The 15,297-nt window shown below is 45.3% G+C and overlaps 1 protein-coding gene across 4 annotated transcripts in view; it reads right to left on the bottom strand.

Annotated features, from left to right (window-relative positions):
- Nucleotides 1–15,297, bottom strand: part of RBPMS (RNA binding protein, mRNA processing factor) — a 78,366-nt gene that overhangs the window by 7,589 nt on the left and 55,480 nt on the right. For 2 of the 4 annotated variants that reach the window (XR_004428004.1, XR_004428003.1), the window contains one exon: nucleotides 1,691–1,760. Coding sequence is in view for 2 of the 4 variants with exons in the window: in XM_033172800.1 (XP_033028691.1) it covers nucleotides 395–422; nucleotides 1,691–1,760 (98 nt within the window). In the remaining 2 variants the exon portion in view is untranslated. Of the gene's footprint in view, nucleotides 1–303; nucleotides 423–1,690; nucleotides 1,761–15,297 lie in introns of those variants that run through there. The other 2 variants (XM_033172800.1, XM_033172799.1) reach the window with 2 other exon arrangements.

The following is a 15,297-nucleotide window of genomic DNA, read 5'->3' as shown; positions in this document are numbered from 1 at the left end:
TAGCTAGTACTCTGGCTGAATGGACGGTGTACTTAGGACATGCCCCAGAGTCCTCTGTAACCCACAGCAAGACCCAGCTGATGTGGAAAGTGTTCTCTGCCAATAGAAGGTTTGAAGAACACTTTTCTAGAGCAACCAGAACTTTGGAGTATGAAGTGCTTCCTGAGATTCTGGAACCAGCATTCTGTAAGGGAACAAATTTTGCAGTTCTCTCCCAACAGTTCAGCCTCACTACTTTCTGTCCTTGATGGTTTAGTTTTTAAGTAATCCCAACTTATTTACAGCGTACAACTCCGCATGCATCTTTCACCCTTAAAACTCATGTCCTTTAATAACCCCATTGATTTACAGCTCTCAAACTTTGATGTGCAGCCAGTGAAGTTTTCATTAATTTTTAAGAACAGCAGATTTGTTTTCTTTGGCTGAAGTGGGACAAGAAACAGGGAGGGAAGATTATTGGTCTATTGCTCTCTGCTGCTTTACAGAAAAGCAGGAGACAGAGAGACTGCATGTTGGCTGCTTTTATCTTCAGAGGGTCAAATGAGTTTTTTGTGTTTTGGACACAAACCCCATGCAATGTATTTTTACTGCTCACTCAGCCATCCAATCAGACTCTGGGGTCAGTCCCAGACTCTTGAGGATCCCTCCCACATATCACAGGAGGAAAGTAACAAATAAATGCAGCATCTACACCAGGGGTCAGCAAACTTTTTCAGCAGGGGGCCGGTCCACGGTCCCTCAGACCTTGGGGGGGTGGACTATATTTTGAAAAAAAATATGAACAAATTTCTATGCCCCACAAATAACCAAGAGATGCATTTTAAATAAAAGGACACGTTCTACTCCTGTAAAAACATGCTGATTCCTGGACCGTCCGCGGGCCGCATTTAGAAGGCGATTGGGCTGCATCCAGCCCCCAGACCTTAGTTTGGGGACCCCTGATCTACACTTAGGGTATTATTTATGCCCCTTAAAGAAATGGTAGGTGGGTGGTGTGTGACTATGCAGACACTAATCGCTGCCACCCAAGGCAAGGTGAACTTCAATTCAAAGTGCTGGATTTGACGTAGAACACCTTAAATGGCTCAGGACCACAATACGTCAAGGAGTGCCTCTTTCCATGTGAACCCACCCAGCCCCTGATATCATATTCTGAGGCCCTTCTTCATGTGCCTCCTCCTTGAGTGGTCCAGAGGGTGGCAACACGAGAAGGGGCCTTCTCTGCAGTGGCTCCCTGTTTGTGGAATGCTCTCCCCAGGGAGGTTCAGCTGGCACCTTCATTATGCACCTTTAGGAGCCAGGCAAAAATGTTCCTCTTCAACCAGACCTTGGGCTGGCTGTCATCCTATACCCTTTTAAATGTGTTTGTGGGAGAAAGGGGTACAGAAAATGATAAAAGTGTTTGGTCAACAGCATGAACCAGCTCCCTTTCATTCTAAAAAGGTTGTAGATTTTTCTCAGAAAGGAGATTGCAGGGAGTAGGGGGGGGTGGCACGGAGAGAGACTGCCTGCAACCAGTACAGAAGGACTGATTTCAGACACAAGACTGCATGACAAGAGGAGAATGAAAGTAGCCACAAGCCAATCCATATAAGACAGAGGAAGTGAAGAAAACAAAAACAACACGGCGCTCGTGCTCCCCCTTGTGCTAATCTGGAGCATTTTTATAGGCTCTTTCTCATCCACTTACACAGTATTCAGCAGAACTGACGGGACTTCCAGCCCTGAGAAGTAGCCTCTGAGGGAGGGAGCCAACGCATCTGGAGAGAAAGAGAGAAATCAAAACAAAAGTGAGAGACAAGACTTGGAAGGCACCACAGCCATTTAGAAGAGCGGCCCTCAGCCTTCTCGGATGCAGGACTCACTTTTGAATCTCAAGCAACTTGCTATTTCATCTAAATTAATTTGAAATTTACATCCCACCTTCTTGCAGATGCCCCAAGGCAACTAACCAAAGCAGGAAGATTAACAACAGAATACCACAACAGAACGTTAACAAAACGTGTCACATTGGCCTTATGGATAAACTGACAGACCTAGTAAGGAGGAGGGAAGGACGAAGGAGCAGACTTGAGCAAGTAGAGAGATGGAATTGTTTTATTAACTACTGGAATCTCCACTATGATAATGTGAGATTAGAAAGGCACCTGTTCATACAGAATACATGAATTCTGTAAGTTTTATACTTGTCTTTAAAGCATCTGGGGACATCGTAAATCTGGAGACGGAAAAAGCATTGTACACGGCTATTCTGTAATATTTCTTTTTTTCTATCCTTGTAATTATGTAAAGTATTTTTTTATCATTTATCCTTTTTTAGCATTCATTTCATCTGCAATTTTTGGTGTTCTTCGATGAGTTCATTTTGATGTCTCCATTGTTTGCTTTTGGCACTGTTACTTTGTGTGTGTGTGTGTGTGTGTGTGCGCGCGCGCTTACGCTTTTTATCTCTTATAATAAAAATAAACACACACACACAATTATAGCTTTAAAACTAAACTGATGCAATCAAGAGCAACCCAATACCATTAGAAGCTCAAGGGAAATGGCAGGTGTCTGTCCTGACATGACCCACTTTTGTACTGTGCCTCTTACCTTGAGCAGCTTCCCCACAACCTGGTGCCCTCCAATATTGTTGGGCAACAGCTGCCATCATTCCTGACCATTGGCCATGCTGGAGGACACCAGGTTGGGGAAGTCTGCTCTAGTGGCACCAGAAGGAAGATCACTGGGCACACACAAGAACATGCCCCTCTCGACATTTTCAAGAATAGAGACAAAGATCACAGGTCCCAAAGTGCCACAGGAGAGTTCCTAATAAGTTTTTAAATCAAGAAAGGGCACAACAAGCACCCCCAGTTTCACTCATACAGCAAAATATTTTAAAATTATTATTGAATTTTTTCCTACGTTTTATAGACAAAACCCCAAAAGAAAGATACAAAATTAGTATAAATTGAAAAAAAAGACGACACCAACTCTATCCCTGAGCCACACCACCTGTGGAAAGTTGTCAGGTTTTGCAGCAAAACACCTCTAGTCTCTGGGTCACTATCAGGAAATCAGAGTGGATTTGAGAGAGGAACTAGACCAAACATTCTTCAGATGCTATACCCAGCCTATCCAGACCCCAACAATACTTTAAAAATTAGACAATTTTCCCGGCAATTGACACCAGCCATCCCATCAAAACAGATGCAAGTGTTGCATTAAGTGAGAAAGCAGCCAAAATGAATCAAAGCCTTTCAAGTTATTGCTGGTGGTGTCAGTAGGGCTATGCTAATTTCAATTATATTTTTCTCTCTCTTGCATGTGTACACACAAACATTTCCCAAAGCAAGGATTTTTCAGAAAACAAATGTTCGTTATAAAATTTGTGGGCATGCAATATGCCTTGCCTCCTGATTCAAACAAAGCAAGCACGTTCATTTTTATTTGTATGAGTCCATTTACTGAAAGTTTCACCGAGATCATATAGTGGAAGGGCTGCTAAACTGGCCCACGGACCACCAGTTGTCCACAAGCATCATTCAGGTGGTCCACGGCAAGTCTGTGGATTTGTGGCTGAAGGCAGGAGACGGCACATCTACTATCATATTAATTCGCATTGGTTTTTCATTGTATTTTACCACTTGTCTCTTATTTTATTACACTTGGGAAGCTATGGAATTCCAATTGCAATGCAGTAAGATACAAAATAGAAGGAGCAATAGAAATAAACTTAAAAATCAAACAGCATCCAGCACAGTGTATTGCAATTGCTACAAAAGGAAGTGGTCTAGCAAGACCCTTAGCAATTCTCATGTGTAAATTGGGGTGGGCGGGATGATAGCAGTTAAAGGTAAAGGTAAAGGGGCCCCTGACCATCAGGTCCAGTCGTGTCCGACTCTGGGGTTGCGGCGCTCATCTCGCTCTATAGGCCGAGGGAGCCGGTGTTTGTCCGCAGACAGCTTCCGGGTCATGTGGCCAGCATGACAAAGCTGCTTCTGGCGAACCAGAGCAGCGCACGGAAACGCCGTTTACCTTCCCGCCGGAGCAGTCCCTATTTATCTACTTGCACTTTGATGTGCTTTCGAACTGCTAGGTGGGCAGGAGCTGGGACCTTGCAACGGGAGCACACCCCGTGGCAGGGATTCGAACCGCAAACCTTCTGATCAGCAAGCCCTAGACTCTGTGGTTTAACCCACAGCGCCACCTGGGTCCCTATTAGATGGCAGTTACATATACTTAAAACATCCAGTCTGACTACCACTAACTTTTCAACAGCATACTCTGAAGATTCTCAACTACCAGACAAGAAGGTTGGTGGGGGAAGAAGAGTCATAAGGAATTTGGGAAAGGGGGCGCATTACCAGAAGCAAACCCTACAAGACCCCAAAACAGGACCTGCAAGCAGCAGACCAAGAAAGAGCTCCTGCCCTACAAGTCAATGCCTAGATGACAAGCCCAATTACCTCCTTGCACCATCTTTTTTCCAAGCTGCACAAAGCCTGCCCACCCATTTAGAGCAGCTGGCCTCTTCTGAGTTCAGTGCGCAAATGAGTGGGGCTTAAGTCAGGCAAGAGGGCAGGGGCAAGGCAAAGCCAGAGACTGCTGCTCAGGTTATCTTTTATCACTTAGCAATTAGAAGTGGGGGGGAGACATACAGCAAGTTCCAAAGAGCTAAATTCAGTTGGTTTGGGAAAGAACGCTATAATCCCAAACCTTCATCACTATGGCTGCAGAATCAGTCAGGGGGCAGAATTCAGTTCACCACAAGAGGGAGCTCTCTCAGCCATGCCCCTCCACCCACTTCTCCTTGCTCTGAAAATGCAGCAAAAGACATTAATGAATTCTTCACCAGACAATGGCGTTTCCATCTGCCCTGCCCCACACTCCAGCCCTGGACGCCTTTCCCAAACCATGAGTTTGAGAACAGCAGCAGCAGCTGGGAGGAGAGTAGTTCAGGTATATTTTTTTTTAAAAAAATAGTTTTATAAGTTGTGTGTCCTTGTCACTCAATTTTACCCTTTTACATGGTTTTGTATGTTTTGTGGTATTTTATGCATTGCGATTTGCTGTTATTTTTGTTGATTACAGATTGGCAATTCTCTATTGTGGTTGATAAGTGTAAACTGATTATTATGTGCTGATGTTTAACTTTACGGTTTTACCATTAGATTCTGGTGGATTGTTGAATGTTGCTTTGTTTGATATAAGATGTTTAAAGTTATTGTGACTTTTTATATTGGATTAGATTGTTAGTATTAATGTTTGGCGTTTTATTATGTTTTTATATGTGTTGGAATCCACCCAGAGTGGCTGGGGCAACCCAGCCAGATAGGCAGGGTATAAATAAATAAATAAAAATTTAAAATATTAATGAATTCAAAGCCATACTATGGTTTGGGTGCCTAATTCCAAACACACTCATGGTGAAATCTTAGGTGAGTCTTCTATTCAGAGGAATGTCCCACTGGCTTCAACACTGGAATTCAGTCTCAGGGGCATGTAGGATTGCAACCTAAGACTTGTGCAGATGGTTCTTTTCTTAAAGATATGGGTCATGTACAAATCCAGTGGTGAAAGACAAGTGAACATTTATTAAACTATTTCTGTCTCTCATTTCAAACAAGCAAGCAAACAAACAAAAGACTTCTGGGACAAAAACATAACGTAATTGCAACAACAAAGCAATGTAACAAGCAAATGGAGCGGTCCCTAGTCCCCGCTGCAACACAAAAAGAGCAAAAGTCCAGAAGGATCTTAAATGCTATCAAAAATTCACATGACAAAGAGGGATTCACCTGGGCCCTAAAAATTGTAATGACAGTGCCATGCAAACATGCCTAGGGAAAGAGTTCTGAACATGAGTCTCCACCCCCATCGTTCAGCCCAGACACTGAAGTCCAGCGCCGAGGGCCTTCTGGCGGTTCCCTCACTGTGAGAAGCGAAGTTACAGGGAACCAGGCAGGGGGCCTTCTCAGTAGTGGTGCCCCCTGTGGAATGCTCTCCCATCAGATGTCAAAGAAATAAACAACTATCTCACGTTTAGAAGACATCTGAAGGCAGCCCTGTTTAGGGAAGTTTTTAATGACTAATGTCTTTTTTAATCTTTTGTCGGAAGCCACGCAGAGTGGCTGGAGAAACCCAGCCAGATGGGCGGGGCATAAATAGTAAATTATTTTTCTGCTTGGTATGACAAGGCAAGTGACAGGCTAGTTTAGAAGAACAGCCACCTATTCAACTGAACAGTGGTGTTGGCATGGGAGGTCATGTACAATGGTACCTCGCTAGACGAATAACTCACTAGACGAATAACTCACTAGATGAAAGGCATTTGCTAGTGAAAGGGTGCTTCGCAAGACGAAGTTTCCTATGGCCGTGACTTTACGGTTTTCCCCCCGTAAAGCCGCGCTTCCTCTGACCATGCTTCGCAAGACGAAATTTCCGCTATACGATAGCACTTGGGGAACGAATTAATTTCGTCTTGCCAGGCACCACTGTACACAAATGAAATGGCAGGAAAAGGGGGCTTCTTTACACCTCGATGCAAACTGTATCCCTGAAGTCTCTGGCCAAGAGGATGTACAGAACCCCTAATTCCTTGGGGCTATTCCCCACTACACCCAGGAACAGACCCACATGTACATTCGACAGGGAAGCGAGCCAATCCTGCGTGACACACAAGTCTTTTCAAAACATTTGCTTGTCTCGTTCATGCTTCAGAAGTCTTAAAGGCTATGCTTAATGGTGCGTCGTGCAAAGCAGTCCTGGCAGAAACTGCTACAGTGTCCTGAACCACCAGCTGACCCTTTCCCAACTCAGTTTCACTGAAGAAATGCAAAGGGAGGGGAAAAAAACCATTATGATGAGGCACGTAGCCTCTTTACTTACAGAATTTTCTGCCTCTGAGTCTGTTGGGCCAGGTGAAACTGTCAATACTGTACGATCTGTACATCTGACAGGGCTGTCACGAACTTAAAGGAATCCAATGAGAATTAAATGCGCCCATGAACATAGGAATAAAAATAGTTTCTAGGGGCAATGCATGCTTTTAGATGAAGCAGCAAGCACCATCCTTAATTAATCAAAGAGGCATCTCCTCGTGTGCACAAGAAAACGGTGAACAATTTTCCTAAAATGGTTTGGCTTTAAAAAAAAATAAATACACTTATGTTTGCCTAGTTAATCAGGGAGCCTTGTTACCTGATCACAAGTTTTAAAAACAGATTAATCTGCCTGATTAACAATATTACAAACCCAATATTTGAGAGGCAGGGGGAGTGAGGAAGAAAGGAGACAGAAGATATGGAACAAGTGTGAATTCGAATGCTCACCTGTCCTTAAACGGCACCATTTGAATCCTACTCCAACCCTGCAGTACAACCAGGGGGGAAAACATCCCCAGCCAATGACCATCCAGCTTGTTTTAAAACCTCCAGCAAGGAAGAGCCCTGCCCCCTTGACTTCTAAGGAGTTAGCACCAATTTTTAGCTGCTCTTACCATTAGCAAAGGGACCCAGGTGGCGCTGTGGGTTAAACCACAGAGTCTAGGGCTTGCTGATCAGAAGGTCGGCGTTTCGAATCCCTGCCACGGGGTGAGCTCCCGTTGCTCGGTCCCAGCTCCTGCCCACCTAGCAGTTCGAAAGCACATCAAAGTGCAAGTAGATAAATAGGGACCGCTCCAGCGGGAAGGTAAACGGCGTTTCCGTGCGCTGCTCTGGTTCGCCAGAAGCGGCTTTGTCATGCTGGCCACATGACCCGGAAGCTGTCTGTGGACAAACGCCGGCTCCCTCGGCCTATAGAGCGAGATGAGCGCCGCAACCCCAGAGTCGGACACGACTGGACCTGATGGTCAGGGGTCCTTTTTACCATTAGCAAATTTCTCCTAATAGTCAAGCCAAATTTAAGTTAAGCAACCCCCCTTCATGGATCAGCACCTTGTCGTCACGAAGGGGCTTGAATAACTCCAAGAAGCTATGAGCTATGCCCTGCAGGGCCACCCAAGACGGACATGTCACAGCTGAGAGTTTAGACTAAATGTGATCCACCTGGAGAAGGAACTGGCAATTCACTCCAGTATTTTGCCAAGAAAACTCCATGGACATAAAAAAGGAGAAGCTTTGAGAAGAAAGAGAGAGTTTCCAAGGCATGCTCTGGTTCATGGGGTCACGGAGAGTGAGGCACGACTCTAAGACGACTAAACAACAAGAAGTTAAGCAACATTAAATCTAATCTTGAATGAGTCTCTGCTTTCTTTTATATGTAAGAGCCATTCAAGTATTTTGAAGTGCTATGACATCTCTCCTCAAGGCTTCTCTCCTTCAATCTTTCTGCACAGGACTGCTTTTCCACCAGCCATCTTCACTGCCCCCTTTGAAATAATTCCAGTTTGTCTCCAAGTTTGGTGCGAAGAACTGGATGCAGCAGTCCAGATAAGATTTGACTAGCGCACAGTCAAACTGAACTATCATCGCAGGGGTAGGGATGCTTTCGTCTTTATCTCTCCCTCCCCCTTGGGCAAACTTTGACAAGAGGGCAGAACCACTCACCAGTCAATCATCTGACATCATAATGACATCAGGGGATGGGTGTGTGTGTGAGTGGTATCATCCATCTGCAAGTGTTCGCCCATAGGAGTGGGGTAACGGCAGACAGCAACCAAGCAGAATTCAACTCATCACTAGTTGATTTGCAGTGAGTTCAATCCTGCTTCTTGCAGCGTTTGGGTACGCGGGGAAACCTCTTGCACGCGCAAACTGAGGAGGATTGAACTCCCCACACATCAAAAATGGCAGTTTACCATTCTATCAAGACCATTTTGAATTTTATTTCTGTTTTCTGACATCCGCCTTTCAGAGTTAGCTGTTTGCATCCTTCTGTAATGGAAGGTAACAGAGTGCGCCTCCAGGGAGTCAGTTAAACCACTGGAGAATCTGAGAGCCTGCTGTGGCTGCAAAGACCGGGAACTTGTAACTGCTGCCTTCCACACTGCTTTTGTTGTGTTAGCAGCCCCAAAGTAACCTCCCCAGGGCACAAGCCTGGGAAGAGTGTATGGAGGTCCTGGACTGCCCAAAAAACAGGAAATGGCAATGCATGGGATGATTTCAAATGCAACCCCTGTGCAAACGGCGAGCTGCCTATAGATTTGCTCGAATATTATGGCGCCAAAGGCCTGTCTTCCAAGAAAGACCCACATGGCGTTGTGCATGCTTGCCCTTACTCCCCTCTCGATTCCACCCACCCATTGATGGTACAGCCTGGTTTGTAGTGAACTATTCTTGTTCATATCCCACCACTCACCACAGTAATAACTAGCTGCAGCATCACTTGGTTTGTCAACAGATTCTATGGCAGAGGACCACATGGGTTTTGGGGGTTACCTGGTGCTCTTGTTGTGGGCTACCAGTACCTGCAACATTCAGGATACCAACCACTGCTAATCCAGGCATATTGGAAGGATCAGCACAACCAACGCAGCCATTGCTGTGCCCAAATTTCTCAACAGAAAGCACCTCTTCTTTGAGTTTGTTGCTTCCATCTTACGCCAGATGCGCTTTCAAAGTGCTAAAGCATATTAAGATGTAGTGGCTTGCAGTGCCAGGAGGCAAGCACGAAATACCTTTCTGGCACTTGGGACTAACAACAGCACATGGCCTGACCAATCTAACACCTACAAGCCATCTATCACAGCCCAATTGCTCTTGAATGGAAACTTTGATGATCCTTGGGGTCCCTTCCAACACTACAATTTAGGAATTGCATGACGCTCAGGGAGTCATTTTGGACACAACAGCGAATATCCACATGCGATGACAATGTATGAAACGGCAACTGAAATGACATCATGGGAAATGAGGTAGGTAGGGCTAAAAACAGGAAGAAAACAAAGCAGGAACATATCCAGTGTGCAATGTACTTTGGATAGTACCATTCCAGTCTATCTCAGCAACTCCACAATATGTACATTTAGATCTACCAGCAACATGCAAATGACATGATTACATATTTCTGATTTGGACTCCACTGTGGATTCAATTTCATATGCAGGCCAGGTCTGAGCGCTAAAGTAGCACAGGCTGTCAATACATCTTGTACTTGGTGCGTTAACAGCCCACCTTGAGTGGAAGACTGACAGCTGTGATGCTAAGCCTCACCATTGCTGCAGGGTAAAGGTAAAATGTAAATGACATGCAGCTACCTGCAAAAATCCCAAGTGTTGGGGAAAGTGTGTTAGGTGCTAAAACTGCTGTCCACCCAGGAAGTCAGAAGTGTTCTCTTCCCAAGCAATCCCAGGTTCCCATTCTCAGCACAGTCAGGAAACCACCCAGCTAGAATCTTTGCCGTCAGTGTTGGCCTGAGGTGGAGGGAAATCACAGTGCAAAGTACCCTAGTATGGACTGGTGTGTGTAAATCAGAAGCACCACAAACCGCACACCTCATCACCTGAATGTTCAGAGCTCTTAGAAAGTGCAAGTTACGGATTAGTTTGTTTTGCTGCCTAGAGCAGCTCAACAGTTGTGTATTCAGGGATGGCGTGGGGTAGAGGAAGTTCACGCATGTATATATATATATAAAAAAAGAGGTGTGGAGTGGAGAAGGCAGAAGGGAAAGAGTAAAAAGAGAGATTGGAAAGTGGTGGGGGCTTGAGAAGAGACAAATCCTTCAGTAATGGAATACTTCCAGTAGGAGGAAGAACAAACCAAACCGGATAAAGACAAGAAAGCAGAAGTTTGCAGCAAGGCGATCCACAATAAACACGCACACGCCCAGCTTTGCAATGCATGTTGACTCTGGAGCCCTTACAATGCAATGCAAGGGTTCCGCAACACCTTACGGAAAGCCTTTTGTTTTGTGCAAAGATGATGCCAAGAAGGACCTGCCCTTTTAAATTCCTCCCTGGCCACCATTCCATCACTCCTCAGCTTGTGCCACAGGTCTCCCATTGTGTCCATCTGAAAGTCTTGCGCTGCCGCCCATCCCCTACTAGCGCCGCTGCCCCTCCCTGAAGATTTAATGGGCAAATCTTCCCGGGAAGCTCACCGCAGGGTTCTTCTAAACTTGCAGGATGTGCCGAGCTGCATGGGAGCGCTCAAGCGTGCAGCAGTTCGGGCCAGACATGCTCCTCAGCGATTACCGCCATCCATATTTAATTACTTTTCCCTCCCTTTGTTTGTTAATTTTTAACTAGAGTGCGCCAGCTCTCAGGGGCCATTAGGAGTCCCAGGCAGCAAGGTTCAGCGAGCAGAAAAAGTCCTTGTGACAGAACATACATTACTTGGCATTCCTGCCTCCCACTTTGCCAGAGAGGTGTGGAGCTTGGGGGGGTTATTTTCAGTCGTGCGCTCACAGTCCGCCCCACTGCAGGTCGTGAATAAAAGATAGTGTTCCATTTGAAGCTTATTTCCCTTTCCCTCCATGTCAGAAACTGTTTTCCTCAAGCTCTGGTTACATTCTCATTTATTCTTTCCCCAAGTTTTCAGGCTGTAACTTTTATTCCCTTTTAAGAGGAGGAAGGCTGTGGCTTGGGCAAAGGTTTCATTTGCTCCAGAATGCCATCATACTCCCGTCTTCATGTTCAGTTTTGTATATTACATTAGCACAACCCAGCTGGAAAATGGCAGTGGAGAATACACACCACCCCCCACCCCCAAAGCTGGGGCCATCCCTGAAAATGAGGGTTGTGAAACTTGCCCTACGTTGCGACTTCCAGCCCAGCCAGTTGACATGAGAACCAGACCTATCTAATGTGCCAGAAAAGAATAAGATACCTGCATCTTGGTGTGTATATTGCAGGTTAGGGACCTGCCCTTTTGCACTCTTGTAGGATGAACTGGATTAGCCACAGACCGTGGGCCAAGGATGACTCAGAGAACCCTAATGGCCTCCTAGGTGGCTGCCTCTCCAGCAACGAAAGTGCCTCTCAAAAAATAAAAAGGGCGCTTGCTACTTTTAGCCAAGAAGAGAGAATCAGGCTTCAGAGTGGGGAAATTTTAGGAAAGGGACATTTTCAAACATCTTGTCTTCCACAAGATTTTCAATTAAGGTAAGAAAATGTAGTGCTCTATCACAGGGATTATCCAACAGGTCGATCACGATCTACTGGTAGAAAAAAGCTCAACAACTTTGACCTGAACCCTGAAAAAGAGGGTAGATCACTGCCAGTTTCTAATTCTGTGAGTAGATTGCAGTCTCTTGGGAGATGGCCACCCCTGTTCTAGGAGAAACAACCAAAGCAGAATGATGGTGCCTAACTTCAAATAAGTTTGACTACTGCTGTAGGAGTCTTTTTTTAACCACGCACACACAACTGGTTAGCAATAGCTTCAAGTGCCTTCAAAGTTTTAAGCCCTTGCCTAAATACCCTAGTTCAGGCCTACTGTTCCAGAGAAAGCTTCACAAAACCCCTGGTCCCCACATGCCACTGTAACTAAGCCCAAGGCTTCGTCACTGGAATAAGACACATTCTTCCCCTTGTTGACTCCTGCCTCCACTTTCCTCCCCTACCTCTGTGGTTTCCCCGTGACAAATTACAGATTGTAAACTATCCGGGTAGGGACCTGCCCTTGTGCACTCATGTAGGATGAACTGGTTTAGCTACAGACAATATTCATGGGAGACAAAGAAACTGCCAGAAGGCATTCCATTTCAAAGATTTAAAGTTGTATTATCGCCTCGTGATCTTTACAGGTATGGCCAGAAATTATGCACATTGCAACATCAGTCAATCCATCAATCAATCATGTGGTTCCTTGGCATAAGCTAGCCTGGCCAAACCTTTATCCCTGACTTTTAATAATGCACACTGCATACTTCTTTTCAAGAGCACTGAGCAGCTTGCGCTGGCCTCCCAAGTCAGGTCACTTAAGTTTCAACAATGCTATATAGCACTGGGTGCATTCAGGCTGATTACCAGTGATGGACTTTAAGAAGAGATATGGCCTGGATTGAAGAAGCATCAGTTGATATTATCATGCTTCACCATACAGAATGAGGTCAGGCTATCTTAACTATGGTCCATGTGGCCACAGAATTTGCCAAGGTCCATGAAGCCAGGCACCAAAGAAGATAGAGCTCTCATCAAGCTGTAAACACCAGGACTTGATCATAATTCCTGAGGCTGGAATAAACACAACACCTAGCCTGGACTTGGGGGATGAGATATTTACTTGAGGTTTCCTAAAGTTCTCTGTTTTAGAACCGTATTTCATCTCTATGTGAACACCTGCTCCCTGCCAGCCCCCCCAAAACCTAACCTAGTGGTTATGTTGTGTTCAGTCCTCACTAAACTGTCCTAACATCCTCCTACTAAAATTTAAAACTACAGTCGTACCTTGGTTGTCGAACGCCTTGCGACTTGAACGTTTTGGCTCCCAAATGCCACAAACCCAGAAGTGAGTGATCTGGTTTGTGAACGTTCTTTGGAACCTGAACGTTCGATGCTGTACTTCTGCAGCTTCCGATTGAGTGCAGGAAGCTCCTGCAGCCAATCAGAAGCCGTGCCTTGGTTTTCGAATGTTTTTGGAAGTCGAACGGACTTCCAGAATGGATTCCGTTCAAGAACCAAGGTGGTACCGAGTTACAGGCAGGAAAATGGATCTCCTTACAGACAAATGTTCAATTGACCCATATACCGACTCCAAAATATGTCTGATCCTTGTGTTAATGCATCATGTGTTACATTATCCCACAGTCAGGTAGGTAGCTGTGTTGGTCTGATGCAGTCGAAATACATTAAAAAATTGTCCAGTAGCACCTTAGAGACCAACTAAGTTTGTTCTGGGTATAAGCTTTCGTGTGCATGCACACTTCTTCAGGTTTTTCAGTTTACTTCTTAACATGTTTACTTCTCAACATTATCCCACAGGTATGCAAATGTGTGGCTGATTTCAACATTTGCCAAAAAGGGGGGGAGGGGGGCTATGAGCTGCCCCACAATAGCTGAAAAGCCATTCACCAGGTGGGAATTTAACAAAGTGTACATAAGATCCCTCAAAAGAATGTTACAAAGACTAGCTTGCCAAGAGGCAAGGGGGTTTTCCTTCCTAGATTTCTGACTGGGTGAAACCATGCAATAAAATCCAAGGCTCTTGGCACAGAGATATATTTAAAAATGTATACTCTGCTTAATCAGCCCTGTCGGCTTCTTGAAGTGGCAATGAAATCACCACTTCAATGAACACAGAACACCACACAGCAACAACAGAGCCTGAAACCAGCCAAGCAGAACTGTAGAGAAACAAAAGCAACTTCTTCCTCCAACTCCAGAGAACCAAAAAGGGCCACCCAAACAGGAAGACCTTAACATGTTTCCTAAAAGCTGGGAAAGGGCAACGTCAGCTGCGCAGGCCTCCCAAGGCAGACTCTAAATCTCACTGCCATCGCCCACGCCTCCACTTACTAGGTTCACAAAGCAGTATCTCACTTGCACATGTGTATGTTTTCCCCATCATGTCTTAAGATATGCAGGCTGCGCAAACCTCTGAATATCCTGGACCCAGGCTCTTTAAGGCATTAGAAGGTCAGTACCGGCACTCTGAAATGGGCCACATACCGAGAACCAACGCAGCTCTTTCATGGGTGTAATAATCTCCACTCCTGGACAAGAGCCTATTTGCCGCAGGCTGTAACTTTAAGACATTTATCAAAAGGTTGCCCCCATACAGCACACTGCAATATCCAAGCCTGCAAGAACACCCCGTGACTTATTGCTTTAGCCACTGGAAAAGAGAACAGCTAGCCAACGTGGGGCTGGAAAAAAAAGCCACTCCTTGCTGCCAATGACCTCTGAGTATCAAGTAGCAAAAGCAGGATCAAAAGGAATAAGCTATAAACCTGCATTTCCTGCCGGAGTGTGACCCTCACCTAAAAACAGCCTGAACGCTCCTTCCCAGTTCAACAGGCCTATTGTCAGCATCTCATATTATCTGGGTTAAATGCTGGTTCATTAGCTCTTCTGTAGCCCAGCATCATGTCCAAGCAACAATTCAGGATTTTCTCTGACTCACTCACAACTAAGAACAATTCAATGCACATCACAGTTGATGTTTTCACTCGGTAACTTCATTTTGCTACAGTTCAGAATGTGTATGAAGTGACTGCTCACAATGCAAATCCCCCCACGTGACTTAAGAGGCCACATGCGTGTCCTCTGACAAGACTTTTGCTCCGTCTACCTCCCCTTTTCTCTGGCTTTAGAAACACACGTGTACATAAACACGCTCTTGCACACCTTCCCCTTATCCGTTTTAAAGACAATTTAGCCTTGGAACTTTGAAGCAAAACTGTGGCAAAGGCAAGCCTGGGAAGCAGAGT

This window comes from Lacerta agilis, chromosome 16 (genome assembly GCF_009819535.1).
Source record: "Lacerta agilis isolate rLacAgi1 chromosome 16, rLacAgi1.pri, whole genome shotgun sequence".
In the NCBI taxonomy this organism is placed as follows: Eukaryota; Metazoa; Chordata; class Lepidosauria; order Squamata; family Lacertidae; genus Lacerta; species Lacerta agilis.
Note: the sequence above shows the minus strand (reverse complement) of the source record. Positions and strands in the feature narration are given on the sequence as shown.